At 31.4% G+C, this 20,762-nt stretch overlaps 1 protein-coding gene across 1 annotated transcript in view; it reads right to left on the bottom strand.

Annotated features, from left to right (window-relative positions):
- The window catches only part of LOC109596550 (zinc finger SWIM domain-containing protein 5), an 87,813-nt gene extending 68,530 nt beyond the window's left edge, over positions 1–19,283 (bottom strand). The window contains exons 1-2 of the mRNA XM_049969430.1: positions 19,263–19,283; positions 17,805–18,459 (exon numbers count right to left, since the gene is read on the bottom strand). Of these exons, the coding sequence (XP_049825387.1) occupies positions 17,805–18,459; positions 19,263–19,283 (676 nt within the window). The remainder of the gene's footprint in view (positions 1–17,804; positions 18,460–19,262) is intronic.
- Between the last annotated feature and the right edge of the window lie 1,479 nt (positions 19,284–20,762).

Here is a 20,762-nt window from a genome sequence, read left to right as displayed (position 1 = left end):
GTAAATGTTTGAGAAACGTTCAGAGAAATCACTGTACAGTTTGCAGCAACCAAAATCGGCCAATTTGGGAGCCACTGTACTCAGGTAAGGCTCATTTACGTCACTCAAAAATTCGTCAAAAAAATGCCGTAAATTATCCATTAGCCGATCGGACTTCACGTGTATTTTAATAGGGAATTCGTAAAAGGGATCGAACAATCATTATGCGCAATTATAAAAATCGTAGGTGTCCCGCGGTGATACTTTGTCGGCAGTCTGGTTCTCCTGGTCGAATTCCGCACCGATACGGCGTCTCGTGGAAGATATCGCAGCCTCCGCGCTACGGGACACCACTTCAGAAAACTCGCGCATGGGAAATTTCATTTCTTTTCTTCCGTCTGTGCCAAAGTAATAATAAGGGCGACGTCAATAAAATGGGGTGGCGTTGCACAAGAGAGATTCTATGTGTGTGTGCTCCGCTCGAAATAATTTACAATGCATTCGGGCCTCTCACGAAACCGTGCAAGTAAATTAACTTTACATTGTGTGCCGTTATTATTTCTTTGACTTCGGTTTCAGTTTTTCAATTACATTGAAACCCTTCGGCGACCGGGGTAGTTACCGACACTTACGGGCTGAAGGTTGACTTTAGAAAAAGGCGGTGGTACAATCGATGGTGGTACTCGTTTGTTGAGCCTGTGTAAAGTGTGGTCGTTACTGTTTGGACGGAACCGCCTTTGCTAATGAAATTAGCAGTCGATGCATTCCATATAAAATGATAAAATATTAACATCGGTCATAATTAGCTCTAGTGTAAAAAATCGAATTAACACATATAAAATAAACAAATTAGAGCCACTTTGAACATTATGGTAATTTATATATACATATAAACAGCAATAAACTAAAATATACAGTGTTTGTATGTAGCACACGAATATCGTCCGACATTAATGAAAATATATTAAATTTTGTCATAACATTATTTTATATTTACATTATTCCCTTTATAATTATGAAATATAATTATTTTTATTTATTAAAGCGTATTGTTTGAGCCAATATTTGTCGGTCGCGTTACATTCATCCGATTTTATCGGAACACATATTCATACAAGATTAATCACATATTCAAAGCATTGCTGAATTAAATATTTTGATTATTTATTTCCTTCCATCCAATAATTCCTTTCGGTTAAATTACAGTATGGATTTTCCGAAAATAACTTTTCCATTTGCTTAAATACACAATTCGAAACTTATCCCTTTTTTAGTTCAACAAAGGTGTGCGTGTCTATCACGAATTACAACTAATCTAATTCGTGCCCACTTTTGTAAACTTAACTTTTAACTTCGGGTCGAAAATTATTTAAAAAAAAAACGAATTATCGGAATGTTGTGCTTCGATTAATATTTAATAATAATGTGCTTGCGAGTTACGTGAATAACATTAATTTTTTTGTTTTCCCACATGAAAAGTAACAGTTGGGAGTAAATTTTCAAGTGGCTTATCCAAATAAACACAAATTCAACAGCGGAAAACCTGACAAAGTGGCAATGCACATAACTAATTGGCGGATAGGTATTAAAAAACACGGCGCCGGATGGATGATCGAAAAATCAAACGATTAATAATTTAAAGGGAAATATATGTTTTGCTTTTCCAGCGGATTAAACGCGAAAATTGATATTACAAAACACCGAAATTAAATTTTGCGTCCCGTTGTAAATGCGTTGTAATTTTCGTCGGTGGAATTTGGACGCTTTAAAAAAAAAACGCTCCCACACTATCGAATCATGACCAGACCACTCAAAAATCCTATTATGTATCGGGATAAATTCAATTTTTGTGTTTTTTTTTATTTGGATTTCGTTGACGTTTGTGCAAAAAATGGGAATGTCGCAGCAGCAGCGGCGGTGGTGGTGGAGGAGGTTTAATGCGAAGATGGGATGGAAGATGCCTGGACGCTGAGTCGGCCGGCCGCGGACCTTGAGGACGACGAAGGCACTTGTGCAACACGAATAAAATGCAATGCGTTATTAGTTAATTGAAGTGTGCGGTTTATTATTTGCCTGGCGAGGAACAACATGCGTGGGAGCACAATAGAAAAGTCATTTAAACATGGGTGATGTATTGTGCGAGATGATATCGAAGCCCACACGTACCCGCTGTCAGAACGGATACGCTACAAATTGTACAATTCCCCGACCTGGCTTTTTAACTTTTCAACCTTAAAAGATATTGACGGTTTTTATCGCGAAACCATCCGACAATTAACAATTTTTAAATGGTTTTTTACGACTCACAATTGGTATCGTTACAAGGTAAATTGCCACAAAACAAACCGGTCATGTGTGGTTTAATTATAACTTTATATTCATACGACAATAAAAACGGAACAATCAAAATTAATATCGGCCGTTGAGCCATTGAAAACTTATAACGCGTTCTATTCGTGGAGGTATAAAATAATGCAATAAATAGTTGATTTTGTGAACGCCCCTGCCATATTTTATGGGAAGGTGGTCGGGCCAAATGAGATAAATTGGACCCGTTGTGATTTAACATATTCCGTGGTCGAATCAGGGGCGTACACACGCCGCACAAAAACTGACTCATAAAATATGCCCTTTTTCTGTTGGGACAACTGCAACAAATATAAATAAAAACAATTACTGGAAGATTTCGGGTCGTGAGTTTTATGGCGGTCGGAATTGGAGGCTGTTTCCGTCTTGGAACTCTTCAGTTTATTATTTAATGACCTCTCGTAAGTTTATCCCAAAAATTTTTTTGGGCAAAACACGTTTCACTAATTGCTGCCTTCGGTGTTCTAGTCCGATGAATGTTAAAAGTGTTTACAAACAAATCTATTGTAATGGTTTCGTTCCTTTAACCAATGAATTCCTAACATTTCTCAAAATGAGACCATACTAGTTTTTTCACCAATTTACTATTGAAATTCAACGAATACTTTCTTTGACTAGTTAAATTGCATTTAAATTATAATTATCCAACTTCAACTGACAATAACTAAATCAGTAGCAGTAAACATTCACCAGTAATTGTCAACATTTACTAAAACCAATATTGAGATTTGCAGATTAAATTAACTTAGCAATTTGTAAAATTTCATAGTTCGCAATTAGTTCCAAAGTTTGTTATTTGGAAATTATCAGTAGTTTGTTTTAAGCCTTTAACTAAACAGGCGACAAAAACTGCTGCGTATTTCTATAATTAAATTCCAACATTTTATTAATGTAACGTGCAAATTAATTAAAATAACAGTAATAATTTTTGTCAGGATATTTGAACATTATTTTTCAATTATTTCACCAGATATTATCTTATCAAACATGGAGGTTATTTCATTAGGTTAGATTTTTTGATTTCGATTTTTTGCTACGCTGATGATCAATCAATGTAATGAAATGGACGAACAAATAGGTTTTAAAAAATGTGTGATTGCGATCATGTTGTTAAATTGTTTTTACGAATTCAATTAATTTGTCGTTTTAATTAAATTTAGTTCAAGTGACAATGACAGTCGATTATTAGCAGATGAATTTGAAAATTAATTTTTTTTTTCATCCACATTAAAGTTTAATTTACAAATTAATATGCACATGTTCAAATCAATACAAATTCAGAATTATCAATCGCCATGTGTAATATAAACGTTCATAAAAATAATACAATGAAATCGTTATTTTTTGTTGTTTTTTTAGTTTTTAGTGTAACATTATCTAATTTTTTATTTGGCTATCGTCGATAACAAGTTATTGAATTTTTTAGATGGATTAATTACTTATTTTGTAAGTAAACAATTTATAAAATAATTACAGATGGATGGTAATCTTAAATTTTTTTGGCATTTTAAAATTTAAATAAATTGTTTTATGGTATATATTTAGATCGTCAGATATAACTTAATAGTAAAAGTTATTTAATAACTTGTATAAGTTATTAAATAACTTTTCCTGTTCAAATTTTTGTTTAAATTAAAACATATAATTTAATTTATTTAGCTATTTTTGAGACCTTATCTAATTTTAGTAAATATAATTTAATGTTTTAAGAGATTAAAGGACTTACTTTTCTTTAAAATTATATTCATTTGTGACTTGTGACGGGGTAATTAAGCCATCAGTCCAAAACATCAAAGTGTCCAAGTTTTTGTTTAAAATAAAATATATAATTTAATTTATCTAGTCGATTTTGAGGCATTAACTAATTTTTACATAGTTTCGACCTATATAGGCTATCCTAAAATGTCAAATGGTAAAAATGTCAAAGTGTTCAAGTTTTTGTTTAACATAAAAGACACAATTTAATTTATTTTGTAGATTTCAAGACATTATCTAATTTCTGTAAATATAAATTAATGGTTTAAAAATTTAAAAACTTATTTTTCTTTAAAATTATATTTATTATTATTATTATTCATAAGGTAAAAATTTCAATGTTCAAGTTTTTGTTTAAATTAAAACACATTATTTAAATTATTGAGTTGATTTAAAGACATTATCTAATTCTTATTATTTGACTATCGTCGATAAGAAGTTATTGAGTTTTTCAGATTTATTAATTATATGTTTTAATAAGTGCGCACGTAATCCGTGATTATCGATAATCTAGGCGCTGGCCGAGGCGAAAAATAGTGCAGAAATCGATCGGTCGTTTATTGGCATCGGGTCCGTGGCCTAGGCGCGCAACATTTGGCTTTGACGCCCATTTTTAATTAAGAAACCGCCGCAAAAAAGAATAAATCACATTCGCTGTGAAAACGGTTACATTGTTGCGTTTTATAAGCTCGCAGATGACTGCCACTTTTCATTTCTCCGGCGTTAACGGCGAAAACCGTCATGAAAAATGCCTTAATTACTGCGGCTACACGAGAGATATTATTGTTGGGCATTCGTCAACATCACTCATCGAAGGGGTTGCCATTATCAATACTTGACGCCGTAACAAATCACTGTGCTAAAAGTGTGTTTCGACCTCCGCTCTTATAATTAATTTCGATTTATCGTCTGCGTTTTAAATGCACTATTTTTTCGACACGGATTTATCGTTGCGCAAACCATCAGTCCGTTTCTGTCTCCGGCTGATGATATTTAATTTAAACAATTTTTTTTTTATTGTTACTCTCTCACTAAGCGACCGTTAGATCACCTAAGGTGATGCTTCTGTGTATAGTTTTCGTTCACGCAATTGATCGTTAACGTCCCGGACAAGTAGCCACAATATAAACACGCATAATTACGGGAGGTTTTTCAACGAAACCAATCACGAAAACCGGAGTTAAAAAACCACATTAAATCCATTGCCTACGGCTGAATACAACAAAAATTTAATTTTTCTAATCTATTTCGGTTGGCTACTGAATTATAGGCCACGTTCACATGTCCATGATTTATATGTGGATGCGTTTTATTTTTAATTTATGGACGGCACTCAATTAGAAATGTTCGATCGCCGTTTATTTATATGATGAACAATTTATAAAATCGCTGCAACCGAATCGTGTGCCCGGACACGCATTTTTTCTGAACTTTTTCGAAGCTAAACCAATCATTTTATGGTTTTGGATCACCAGTTACATCTTAATTTATCTCATGCTTAAGAAATTTTGTTTGAAACTACTTTAGGACATTATAGGTTCATCGTTAGGCAAAAATTGCAAAGTGTTTTGTTTAAAAAATATAATTTAAAGTAGAATATCAACAAATATTCAAATATTCTTAGTTGACTCTTAACAATACTCTTCGTTTTGTCTCAAAATCAATTAAATATGATAGAAAAAATTATTGAAATATCAAGCTCAAACTTGCATTTTTCTGAGCCTTTTGGTATGTAAATAAAAATTTTATTTTAAATATTTGGATCATCAGTTATATTTTATATATTTTATTTTGTAATATATTTAATTGGATTGAGATGAAAATGAAGAATATTATTCGAATATTAACAAATATTCAAATATTCTTAGTTGGCATCTTAATAATGTTTGTTTTTGTCTCTAATCAATTAAATAAATTATAATAGAAAAAATGATTGAATTCTAAGGCCCAAACATGCATTTGTTCTGTGTCTTTTCGTATTTAAATAAATAATTCTTTAATTAATATTTAGATTATCAGTTGTAACGTATCTCAAAAAATTTATTTAACTGAATTGAGAGGAAATCGAAGAAAATTATTAGAATGTCAACAAATATTCGAATATTTTTAGTTGACATCTTAATAATATTCTTCGTTTTCATTTCAAAATCAATTAAATAAATTATAATAGAAAAAATTATTGAATTATCAGGCTCAAACTTTTTTAGTATCTAAATAAAAATAATGTACTTTAAATGAGAACTTGAATACTTTCATATCAAAACAATAATAAATAAAGCAATTAGGTATCCTAAACTTGATAAAATATATAAAATTGTTAAAAAGTACCAGCGAAACCTATTCAAAATTACAACTTAGTACTTAAACTTACAATGTACGACAACAGTTTTATAAAATGAAAAAAAAATGCTCTTGGGTCGTTAAGTTTTTAATTCCCTCAAAAGTCCAGCACAAATCAAATTTACTAAGTAAAACGGGAGGGCAGAAAATAAAAAAAAAAACAAACGAAATGGCCGACTAAAAGATAAAACGGCATACACTTGTATTTCCAGGGTAATTGTTTCTGGGAAGTTTTCGAAAGAACGAAACCGGCCGGGGCCTCGGCCCGAACGTATCTGGGAAGTTATTTCTTTATCAGATTGTGAGTTTTGAAAAATATCTCGCATTGTTCGTGAGCATGTTACATTGAAAATGTAGAAGTCTGTGCCTCGGACATAAGTCACGTTTCCCGGACACTACAGCAGTAATATTTTACTTTTATGTAAGTTTTTGTTACGACTGCCACCAGTCCAGCTTTATTTCTGCCATAAACATGAGCATGATCTGGATTTAAAACTGCTTATTATTGCTAAGTACGTAGTTTTAAAATTTTATTAAATGCGCTTTTGCATTTTTATCGGCACAGTGGAACAATAATTGTAGTTACGGGGCAGTTTGTTCACCGGAACGGGGAACTATTTTTATACGTTTCATATACGTGCACCACCGATGCCGATGGTATTAATACGAAATAAACATAAAACTTTCGGGTTCTGCGTTTGGCTTACCGTAAACTACTAAGTATAGGTTCCTGGCCGCCGTCTGGCCGAAAATTGGCCCCGCGGAGCCAAAAAATTGCACCGGTCTTCTCTCTGTTAACTTTACGGCCGCCCGTCCGTAAAACAATCCGCAAATAAATCGTTTTATGTCTTGGCGTTAATGAAGAGTGTAAAACACAGGTAGAAAAACAGTTCACTATTTCGGTGCAGCTATGATTAGCTCCGATTCGTTTAATTATAAGGCTCCGATGCCTCCGAAAACGAGTTCTATAAATATTTACCAGAACACGTATTTATATTATGAATGATATTTTGATTATTAAAAAAAACGTCAATCTGGTAACTTTTATATGTGACTATAAAAAAAATAATTAATAACCCAGGTATAAAATTAATATTTCACGTTGATTTGGCCAATAAACTTAATGAATGTAATTTGTTTTAGATTCCACAATTGTAGGCTTCAAATCAGAAGTTTACAAAAATTATCGTCTTGTGATATATCTCGAGTTTTCTTAAGATTACTTCAGTCACATACTTTTTAGTACTGTAATTAAGTCCAAGACAAGATTAACAGTTTCTCACCCATTAAAATTAAAATAAATAAAGTTTATATTTATTGTTAAAACAGAACTTTCTACAAACATGTCTCAAGTTTAGGGTAAATGGACCTGATCCTCTGTTACTTCGAAACCCAAAAACAATCCAATTTGTAACAATAACATAAAATAGTTAAAATACGTTAAATTGCTTTTCAGAAAAATAATGAAAAAATGTCAATAATATTAAAAAAATATATTATTAAAAATAATATTATGAGAAAACATCTCAGAAAAACAAAAAATTGTAAGAAATAAATAAGTGAATTGGTTTTATAATACCAAAATTTAATGAAAAAAATATTTACTCCTCCCTTATTTGAAACTCTCAATGGTAATATTAAAAAATATGTAAATAATAATATAAAATGATTGAAAATTTGTAGTTATTTATAGTGGTTCAATGAAATAGGGAATCAGTTGTTCGTATTAATTTTTATTAAAAAATAATATTACAAAGAAATACTATTAAAAATGAAGAATTTATATTTATTGAACATGTCTCATTTTTTATAAAATTGAGTGTTACTACTTAAGTGAATTGAATTGAAAAAATAATAAAAAAGGTAAAAATAAGTAAAATTGGTTTCCTGATGAAAAGTATTATTCTTTATAATAATAATGATTTTATTTAAAATGTGTAAAGAGAAAATGTGAATAAATCAAATAATCATCATTATTATAAAGAATCTTTAAAATTGTTAATTTTTTGGGGTAGTGGTTTTGTTTTGGGTATCTCTCTTTTCCCAATATTTCCTCAATTTATCATAATTTCTTCAAAAAAATTCTAGAAAAATTATGAATTTATTAACATTGATTACAACATTGCTTGTTGTTTTAAATGCTCCAAAATCCAAGAATAAATTAACAAAATATTGACAAAACAGAAAATTTAATTTAAAAACACCAGTATTCTAAAGAATTAGTAATTTCAAAAGTGAAATTGTGTGGTAGAAAAATTAGCAAATTAATTAAGTAATGTTATAAAAAGAAAATACATAGATATAATTAATTACATATAAAATTTGTCAATAGTGTCTCATATTTCTAAAACTGAATGTCACTAATTAATTAAGGCCGATTGTATAGGTTGAATTAGTGCTATTGGAGTGCCATTACAAAATTAAATAAAAATTCCCTTTGAGAATTCTCGAAAAGTTAATCAAACATTTCTTTCAGAAAAGCTAAATAACAATTAAAGTATCTTTCAAAAAGTAAATGAACCTTTATTGTGGAGCGTAAATGAAAAGAACTTTTTTCTTTTTGCAATGTCCAATGCTCCGGCGAGGCATTGGAGGGAGACGGAGCGATTTGAACTAATATCAAGATAAATTTACAGTGGAGAAGAAGTAAGTTTTAAGTTGTCCCGCGATGTGGAAAAAGGCCCCTTTTGTGAGCCGCGGAACGCATCTGTTCGTTTCTTGCGGCCCATTGTGGCCGAACCGGGGAACTTACTCTCTTACGTGCGGCCGCAGTAATTGTTTGCCGCCGGTCCTGGACACACGGGGGCAAGAGGGTGAACCGCCGTTACTTAATAATACCCCAATACCCATCGCCGCAACTGCCATTTAAGTGTTCCGTAATTACTTTCGTTATCCAGATTACAAGGTGTTGGTTGAGGAAATGAATCGAGCTGATTTTGTTTTTTTTTTTTTTCGCTTTCTATTAGGTCGCACCCCTACCGCCGCACGTCGAATCGAATCGTCCGACAGTTTAACATAATCTCGGGCGACCCCCGAAAACCGAAAAATCACGCTCCGGCCCGCGGATCGATCGCCTGGCGGCGAGGGCACCAGACCCCACGTTTTGTTTTCCCGTCCGTTGTTCCTCTTTTGTGTGTACGTACGGAAGGTTGGCGGCGGCGGTGGCGGCGTCGGCGGCGGTTCGGCTTCGCCAACATCGCTGCGGTGTCGTACGGCCGGCCGTGACGTCAATTTGAACAGCTGATTAACGCACTCACCTCCCATCATCATGGGAACGGAACTCCAGGATGCGATTCCTCGACCGTATTTCGTGTGCAACGCCGAACGAACGTGTGGCTGCGCTGACGTGTTGACCGACCGCCTTTGTTCCACTCAAACCGCTCGCCGATACTTATGTAAATTGTTGATTGTATAATTGTCATTGTTTCTGGTTTCGACCCGGCTCGTACGCGTTTACACACACGCTAATTGCACCGCACTCGAAATTGACTTGGTCGAGGATCGTCGTTTGTTTATTTAACGAACTTTTTTTTTTAACTGCGGAAAACCTGTGTACCGTTATTGAGCATTAACGGAGTGAGAAAAATGATTATTGCAACAACACAATTTCACCAGTTATTTAATGTGGATTTATGATTTATATAAAATGTGTTTTTCAACACGCGTGCTTAATTTTAATTAAACTGCCCCGGCCCGCTCATTGATTGCGGAGAAATGCGGTTGAAATACAATAATTTTAATTATAGAACTCGTTTCAATTTCCATGTGGATTATTAAAAATTAATGCGTCGGGTTCACACGTTATTTAAAAGTTATCCACGTACGCTATCAGTTAAAATAATTATTCACTACATATTATTTATTAAAATATTAATATACAAGAGTTAAATTTTTTACTTATTATAATGAAATGATGTTTATTCATGAATTTATTCCTAACTAAACAACGTTCCCAGATATACAGGGTGTTTTTAAAACTCCACATATAAAAATAAACCTTTTGTAAAATGCGTGTCTTATTTGGTTTAATACTAAATTTGGTTTTAAAAAAAGTCAACTTTTGAGTCGAATATCTTAATACAAAATTGTCCAGTATACAAAAATATACCTTTTAAGGGACAATCTGTAAAATATAAGTTAGTCAACCTATTTAATTGTGATATTAAAACTGTTTGCAAAAATACTAATTCAAATTTAAGTTGTTAGATTTGACTCCTGCCCCTACCCCTATGGTTTCATAGGGGCTGGAGATTATAATTTTTTATTTTATATTTGCATATCAATTGATCAATCATTGACTCCCTAAATTTCACGTGACCCACGAAATTTTATTAAGTTAATATATGTCTATTGATTTTTATATTAACATGGAAAAACTAAAACTTCACATACATTTTTTAACAATATTAACAATGAAATCAATATGACTTAAAAAAGATATACCTTGATGAAAACAATAAGCTTAAATAGAAATATTTTCTTTTCCGAAAAATGACTATAAATATTTTTTTCAATATTGTTTAAATTTCTGTTGTTTATTGCTGTTACTTTTAATATACTAATTTATTATTTTTTTAATTTAGAGTCGGAGGTGACAAGTCTAACTTACGAACAAACCTATGAGTCAGTTGTCAATTTAAAAATTTGTCTAACTGAATAATTCTTGTCACGATGTTACCACATTGATTTCTAGCTAGTCACCTCTTGAAAAATTACTTTAACAGTTCAAATATCTACATCTGGATTTTGGCTAATACTATTTTTAATAGTTTTTTTGAGAATCAAGCATTGTTTTCACAGAATTTTATTGAATTGTGACTCAAAATAACACTGTTTATCTGCCATTTAAGAAACACCCTTAATATGATTTTACATATATTATGTACATGACATTTATATCAAAATAAATACCAAAATTCAATATATATCGATAGAATTTTAAACGATTATCCAGATTTTAATACTAATTCTTAAATTAATAACAGAAATAATATGCTACAAGACAAAATACATTGTGGATCAAAATTGTATCATTACATCCTAAATTTAAATTTTATAAGTATGAGATTTACGTGAGAATACCAATGATAAAATTTAGAAACAATAGTAACGGTAATATTCCAAATCAGTTAGATGATTAGTAAGGATTACAAAAACAAAGTGAAAGATAAGATTATTTATTATTTGTGGTTCTGTTACAGGAAGTTATTTTTATTTAGAAATATCAAGTTAATTCTCAATGTTTATTATGATTTTGGTCAATGAATAATTTTTTTTATATACAGTGTGTTTCACAACTTATCCGAAAAATTTTAACCACATACTCACTGTTACATAAGAAGTTCATTAAAAAAAATATGATAAATCGACTACTTATGCAACAGTGAGTATAGGGTTAAATTTTGTCGGATAAGTTGCGAAACACTCTGTATAGAAGGTCAAAAAAAGAACGGTGTGCTAAAATTGAATTTGGCGGGCCAAAGCTTGCATTCAAATCAATGGGAACAATTTCGAACAGCATTCAAAGATGGATTTAATTATTTTTTATCTCGTTCCCTATTGCTCTATTACAATTTTTTTTAAATGGACTTCTTATGTAACAATGAGTATGTGGTTAAAATTTTTCGGATAAGTTGTGAAAAACATTGTATATTTGTAGTTCAGCTTGTTAAAAAAAACTCTTTTTTCAAAAATAAAAAAGTCTATACTAATATATCCTTATTTAGTACATATAATTTTTTAATAACAACAATTTAATTCTTATATTTAATCGATTTGAATATATTAACAATATTACTTTAATCTAACAAAGATAATCAAGTCATGTCAATATTGATTTCATGAATGTCATCAAAGTTCCACGAATTGTAATGTGTGGTTTAAAAATTTGTTCGATATAAATGTTTATTAATTTGTAAATGTTTTACCATAAAATATTTATTATATTACAGGATGATTAATGTACATATAAATGGAATGAAACACATATTTGATTGTTAATGTAATTTTCTAAAATTCAACGAATTTACTGCAATCTACTACTTCAATAAACAACTGTTGATAAAGTCATATTAGGGTAAATATGTTTTAGTAATAATTTGATTTGTGATATCTGTAAAAATAAAAAACGTGAATTTACATTTAAAAAAATTAATTAATTGAATGTGTGCAAATGTGTGTTAATAATACATTATCTACACTTGGAGCAATTTCGCAACCTTAAAAGTAAAAATATTAGTGCACACGTGTTTGCGTAAACATAAATATTAACAATAACATTATTAGTGTAATAAGGTTAGTCATTTAAAATATTTACTAGAAAACTGAAACGAAATAAACAAACTGTTCAGCTATCACACGCGTTTATTTAATCTATAGCTTTAAAATACATTAGACAATGGACATAAAAATGTCTCACAATAAATTGTTATTATTTTTTTATGTGTGGCAATAAAATATTTTTATTTCGCCCAGACTATTTTCTAAGGTGTTATCTGTAGCCAGTGTTGCTTAACTACTGTCGAAGCAGACCCGTATCGAGTGGTTCCCAAAGAAAATTAAAAAACTGACAGTTCAAAACCTTAACTTACGTAGAAAATTGCAAGTGTTTGAATAATTAGATATTTATTATCGTGTTTGAAAAGTTTTTATTGCTTTATTTTGCAATTACGACAATATTTATTTATTAAAAGCTTTAACCTTTATGAGTTTTGGTTCAACATGCACGCATGCATTAATTAAATTGTTTGTGCCAGCTCTTTCCGTCGACTATAATCATCAGCACACCACAAACAGAAACATAAATCCGATTTCGGTCCTGGACGCAGAAGTGGCAGCCAGCTAGATCCACCATAAACCATCCATCGGCCAGGTTTCCCAATAGCAATAAATTAATTACCTCTGTTGAAATAAAAAAGGCCGTGTAGGCGTGTACATATTTTTTAGTTACTTATGACCAAAGAGTATAAAATTAATAGGCACTCCTCGAGCCGAGACTCGACTCGGTGCATTCCGACTCGTGTAATCCAAAGAGTCCAGTTACTTTAATAACGCCACCAGTTCTAAATTAATTTATTGACGGGCATAAAAACCTTTACTATTATTATCAACGTCCACGGGACGTTGTCGACGAGGCCCCGTTCCTTCGATTTGGAGAGTTTTCGCCTATGCCGCCGCCGTCGCCGCCGTTGTTGTTGTTCTTCGCGGCCAGGACCGTAGCAACCGGGCCGGTGCGGCAGCGATGAATTATTGACTAATGCACGCTGGTGCAATAAAATTGAATATTTTATCTGACACAGCAAATTGTTCGATACGGCGTCACGAAAACAAATAATTCATTATGAAACTGCGTTTGTAACATGCAAGTTATCGTTCCTAAATATTTGATAAAGTTTAAACATAATAATTGTGGAGTAATTGACGCACTCGCAGATTAACAGGCCGTGTTGACACATGGCAGCGGGGGCAGCGGTGTCCTGCGCATGGTCCAATAAAATGTTTTCATATTTCGCGTTAAAATTGCATTTTAAATGAAAATACAAATGTTGTTGTGTGCATCGAAAATCAACCGACATAAGCCGCATTTCTGTTTATTTAATATTAATGGAACGTCACGAAATTAAATTACTTTCCCAAATAAAATATCGGTGACGCGTAATTTAATATGAGCGATGTTACGCTGTGCCCGTCCGTTTCGGTCCGCATCGAAAAATAATTTATAAATAAAATTTAAAAATTGCAGGCAAAATAAATTACTTCAATTATCCTCTAACGTTTTCGGTTGTTCTTCGGGTTCTTTTTTAGGGGTTTGTTGCACAGTTTCGTCACATAGTTACTATACCTGTGGTACTATTTATGTTGACAATACCAAATTGGAAACAATAAAATTATATACCAAGTCATTTGCTTGTAAATTATAGTGGTTTTAAAAAGGTTTAACTAACAGTTCATAGACATTCAATTTCCTACGGTCATATAAATTAATATGCGTATTTGTAAGGTTTATTATGTTTAAAATCACATATTATCCAATTGTTCACAGTTAACATATTACATATGTATACCATTGAGGCAACTTTTCTTTTGAATTACTATGATTGTCAACGTTTCGACAGTGCCCTTAACAAATAATTTACCTGTCAAAACACGATTTCAACAATAAAACACTATTTTCCACGTTCATGGAAACACTTGAACAACATCAAGATTAGATATTACTACACCCGTATAGTTTCGATTATAAATTATATTAAATAACAATAAATAAATAATTACATCATGCGATTATCAATTTACGCTCTATTCAAGCTCGTGTATTAATCACATTCTTTATATTCAAATGAAACATAATTGAAGAATAATTCTTACATGAATTTTTAAATTACTGAGGTTTAATAATTTTAGTAGAAAAAGTAGAAACATTAGAGAAAATATTTTCTTAAAGAAATGAATGAATTTTGAAATTATTGTGGTTTTTCTACAAAATAAAATATTGAAAATTCAATAATTTGAAAGGAAAGTGTACCTAAACAATTTTAATGAAACAAAAACAAAATATTTTTTCAATTTTCTTAAATACAATTATTTTTCATACAAATTTTAAAATTAATGGTGTGATTTATCTACAAAATAAAATACTGAAAATACTGAGAATATTCTTTCATAATTTGTTGAAAGATCTATTTCAAGTGTAAAAGAAATAGAAGAGAAAATATTTTTCAAATTTCTTAAAATATAATAATTTTTCGTTCGAATTTTTAAACTAAATATGCTTTATTTTGAGAAAAATTCTCAAAATTTCATAAATAAAGCAATTTTTTGAATTTTTCTAAGTAAAATAAAACATTCCAAAAACAATATGTGCCGAAATCTTGACGAATATCGTCAATTTAAAAATTAACCGAAAAATTTATTTCAAGTAGATTAGTCCTCAATCGTTGCGGCAGAACAAACAGTGAATGTTTCAGTGTAAATTAGCAACGGTCCGCGATGGAAAATGGATGAATTTTTTAAAACGCTAAAACATGGTCGAAACTGAAACAGTTATTGTTACACAGCTAATTGCCATAATTGATTTAACAGTATGTACTAAAATTATTATTTGTACGGCGTTTGTTTATGTTCAAAACATAAAACAATATCGGCGTTATTACAAAAACGACATTCAATAATTTACACATTTTATTTTTTTTTTTTTCCACGTTTTATTTGCACGGTCCAGATTCGGCGTGAACTCCACATGAGGCCCCGAATCACATAAAAATGACACGGACCATACAGAAACGACACTTGCGAGAACACAATGAAGTGAAAATCGAATGCCAATATTCAGAAAAATCATCCGAGAGATAAGAGTTGTGCCTATGCAATTTTAGGTGGACAACCCCGAAAGGCATTAATCTTTTTGTCTCGAGAACTGGTTCAGAAATTTATTGTTCAATTTTTGTACCTGCCGAAACTAACCTTACCTGAGATTCCGAAGCGCCGAAGGTCCCGGCCGAGGCGCGTTTCTTTGTTAGCGGCCACGGGAATTTCGTTGTGGATATTATTTTCTTAAATAATATGGAAATTAATTGGCATACTTCGGGGGGCTATCCTCGAGCCGTCCCACCAGTTGATAACTCTCTCGGTCTGGGTTCTTTTTATCTTTTTATCGCTTTTAAGAAAATAATTGTCCTCAAACGTTTCTTTACAAATAAAGACCTGTCTTGTTTCATGTTTAGTAAATTTTAAGAAAGTCCTCATGTCTCCAATGAAACTAATTTGTGGCTCCTTTTCTGCTTGTTCAATCATTTTTACTTGAACACGTTAATTATTAAAAGAAGTTCTTGTTTAATTGGAAAGTTGGTTGAATTTCAGCTCATAAAGGACAAATCAGAACGGTATTGATTAAAGCAAATGGAACATTTTAATGCACAAAAAGGGTTTATTAACTGTTGACCTCGCATAAATACAGCGAAAACTAATATTAATAAAATTTATTATTTATATACAATTTAGAGTAATATATGCTGTATGAATTTTATATTGTATTTATATACCAAATCATTGTTAATTATTTATTGTTTGTATCGTTTTCATATGTTTAAATTATTTAGAGTTAATTTATATTTTCTGGATAAAACCACTTTTAAAATTCCAACATTTGGATATTTAATGTGAACGTTATTAAAATTTATTAACAGTAATTTAAATTTAACTAATTGATTGGGGTTTCTGGTGTTTTATATCAAATTTCCATGTTGTTAATTTCCTCTTTGTAATAGTTTTACATTACAAAAATGTCCGCTCCATATTCGAAAATTAACTTTGCTGAATCATCGGGGCTTAACATTGATTTTTATCGTGTACACACTTAAATATTTAAAGACACATATTAGAAAATCCCGGTTATTCAGTAGGGCTAGGTGGATGATATCACCATTATTTTAAGGTCGTGACTAGTTTTGTTTGAGATTGCTAAATATTTTCTATTGTATTATTTACTTTGTATCTATATTCCCATTGTAATCTAATTCCTATAATTGGAATATCTAAGGCAGTCGCTGATTATTTTTTACTGCAAAATTACAATTCAACGTTATTTACACTAAATTATTTGATATTACTTCGAAAACAACTGCGTAAGATTAATTTCGATATCGTTGGGTTATTACAGACGTAGAACTGTTTACTTTGGTGGCAGTACATTGATTGGGTCCATTTCTAGTAACTGACAATAATTGAATTTTGATTGCTAAGGTCAGTCGTTTGACACCAATAGTTATGAATTATTTCGACAAAATGTTCTTTAATCATTTTCAGCTTTCGAGCCGTGGAAATTTTGTACGTAAATTTTTTAAGCAATTGGATTTTGTCGAACGTTGTTCTGTTTACAATTGGGCCAGTAATCGGAGATTACTGATTTAGATTTGTTCAGCTCGGTACTATTTGATTTGTGTTTACTTGTACCAATAAGGTTTGTTGAAACAATTTGGTTTTGTTGTAGATTGCTGTGTTTACTTTAGAATCAATTGGCATTGTAATCGGAGATGTGAATTAATTGCTGATTATTTCGCCTTGGATATTGGTCCAATTGTGTTTAATTTTTACCTGTTCCAACATAAAAAGGTTTATTGAATGCAGTTTACGGTGTCGGGGGTAGAGAATCGGGTCGGAGGTACGTGAAAATAAATGAAATACGAGTTAAGAGAACGAGATGGTTGCGAGGGTGGAAAAGAAAAAGGGGGTACGGGACCCCGGCGATGCGACATGAATAATAGTAAATAATAGCGGCCGGGACGGCAATAAGATTTCAGCATCGGAAACAGGTAGAGATCCAAGGCTATCTGGACGGTGTCCGTGGCGGCGAGGGGTTGACTTACCGACTTGCAGCACGGAATCGACGCATCCCGTCTCGAGCAGTTTTAATCCCTTGCAGAAGGACAGGTTCTGCGGCTCGCCCGCGGAGTTGACGGGGGGCACACGCGACAACGACGAGTACATGCATATGTCGCGCTCGTTCCTCGGAAAGGACCAGTAGATGATCCTGCGCTGGACCGGTTCGGGGATGCGGTCGTAACGCTCCTCGATCCTCTGGAAGGGTATGTTCTCGGCGACAATTTTCGCGGTGACGTCGAGCAGGGTGTCGGGGCTGCGCGGCCCCGGCGCCCTCAGCAGAGAGGCCCCGCCGGCCCCCGAGCAGCACAACCGCTTGGCAACTGCCATCGACGCGACACTCTCACTGACTGAGGCAGGCATCCGTCGGACGCTGGGCGGACGCATGCGTCGCCCCTCCATCGGACGCGCACAGCTGATCCGACCCCCGCGTGCGTAATGTCGTTTGTTTATGTCCGCCACATGGCGCAAGGTGCAGGGCCGATCGCCGATCGGTCGGACGGGTCGCCGTGAATCCTCCGGGGGGTGGGGTGACGGGGTGCTCGCCAGCCGCACATGGACCGACGCCACGCGCTTGCCAAGTCGACGTCGCCTTCCCGCCGTCTGGGAATTTTCGATGTTTTCGCTGCGGTTCGTCGAAAACTTACGTTAAAAAAATTAATTAAAATCCATACGGTGAATTATTTACGGACTGATCAGTTGATTGGCTTGGAAGACCTAACAAAATAAATTTTAATATTAGTATTTCTCAATTAATTTAATTAAGGAAAAAAATTGTACTCACATTTTTTACATATTCACTGCACTAAAATAGAGTGGCAAAAATTAAAGAATTAATTAAGTATAAACAAAAATAAACATTTTATGTAACAAATTATTTCAAATTGACTTTGATTCAAGTTAGGCGCCACTAAATAGAATCAAAATCAGGCGCCACTGAAATATTTAGATACCTACGAAATTTCATAAAAATTATGTCTTGAAGTAGACGACAAATTTTAACAGATGAAAATTTAATAAATCATATTATTTTATATAACAAATTTTATGTAAAAAAACTGTGCGAAATCCACTAAGATTTTTTAATAATTTTAACAGATGAAAATTCAAGAAAACGTATTATTTTGTATATACAAATTTTATATAACAAAACTAAAAGTTAAAAATTACGAATCACTTTCAATTTTTTAGTAAATTTTATGTAACAAGTCTACGTAAAATCTACTAACTTGATCATCAAAATTAAAGAAAACATCACGTGTATCAAATTGGATGTAACAAATTTAAAGGTGCTATATTGGATGACACTGTGATACTTAGATATCCATGAAATTTTATAAAAGATATATTTTTTTTAAATAAATAACAAATTTTTATATGTGAATATTTATAAATTATATTTTATAGCAAATTTTATGTAACAAATCTAAATAAAATCTACTAACTTGGGCGCCACTGAAATACATATTCATAAAATTTCGTATAATTTATACATTTTATAAAATGAACAACAAATTTTTAGAGATGAAAATTTAAGAAATCATATTATACTACATAGTAAATTTTATATAACAAATCTAAATAACATTTATTAAGTTGGGCGCCTATTTATTGTACATATTCATATTTTTTTAATAAGTCACAAATATTTAAGGGTTAAAATTAAATAAATCATTAAAAAAATGAAATCGAATTAGATTGTTTAACACATTTTACGTAAAATGGAATCCACTGAGTTGGTCGCCACTCAAATACTTTTAAACTCGTAAAATTAAGCAAAATTATTTTTTTTATAGAACTACAAATAGAGATTGAACTAAAAAATTATATTATATTATATAGTGGATCTTATGTAATAAATCTGAAAAGTATTGATGGATTGATGGTCGCCTGAAATTCGTATCCATAAAATTTTATTAAATTTATTATTAATATTTTAAATCAACGACGAATATTTTAGGATAAAAATTAAATAAATAATATTAGAAAATAAAAAAATCGAATTATGGTTATTATGTAGTAAATTTTACGTAACAAGTCTAAATAGAATCCATGGAGTTGGGCGCCACTTAAATTCAGGAAATTTCGTAAAATTATTTTTTTTTAAAGAACCACAAATAGAGATGAAACTAAGAAATTAAATTATATTAGATAGCAGATTTTATGTAATAAGTATATTTAATATTATTATTTTAGATTTTAGGATAAAAATTGATTAAATAAATAATATTAGAAAAAAAAATGAATTATATTATGTAACAAATTTTACGTAAAATATCTAAATGGATGCATTAAGTTGGGCGCCATTGAAATATATATAAATTTACGAAATTTCTTAAAAATTATAATCATTTTTTTAGCGAACGACAAAATTTTAGAGACGTAACTAAGAAATGATGTTATATTATATAACAAATTTTATGTAACGAATTTGAATGAAATCAGTTGAGTTGGGCGCCAAGGATTTACATATCCACAAAATTTCATTAAAATTATTGTTTTTTTTAATCAACCATGAATTTTAAAGTCATATTAAAAAATATACAAATCGTATACAATATATAGAAAATTGCACTGGATGTAATCGTCTGTGATGGGCGCCACTGAAATATTTACATATCCTCAAAATTTCCTTAAATTTATTATTATTATTATTTAAAAAACGTTTTAATTTTAATGGGTAAAAATTAAATCTTATATTAAAAAATCATATTATATTATATAGAAAATTTTATATAAAAGAAATATACGTATATCCACGAAATTTCATTAAAATTATATTTTTAATATTATATTAAATTAAATCATGACGAAATCATATTAACTATGAAAATTTTAAGTAACCAGTCGAAATAAAATCAATTATGTTGGGCGCCACTGAAATAGATATCCTGGAAATTTTATTAAATCATTATTATTTATAAACCATCGGTAAAAATTATTAT

This window comes from Aethina tumida, chromosome 1 (genome assembly GCF_024364675.1).
Source record: "Aethina tumida isolate Nest 87 chromosome 1, icAetTumi1.1, whole genome shotgun sequence".
Taxonomy (NCBI): Eukaryota; Metazoa; Arthropoda; class Insecta; order Coleoptera; family Nitidulidae; genus Aethina; species Aethina tumida.
Note: the sequence above shows the minus strand (reverse complement) of the source record. Positions and strands in the feature narration are given on the sequence as shown.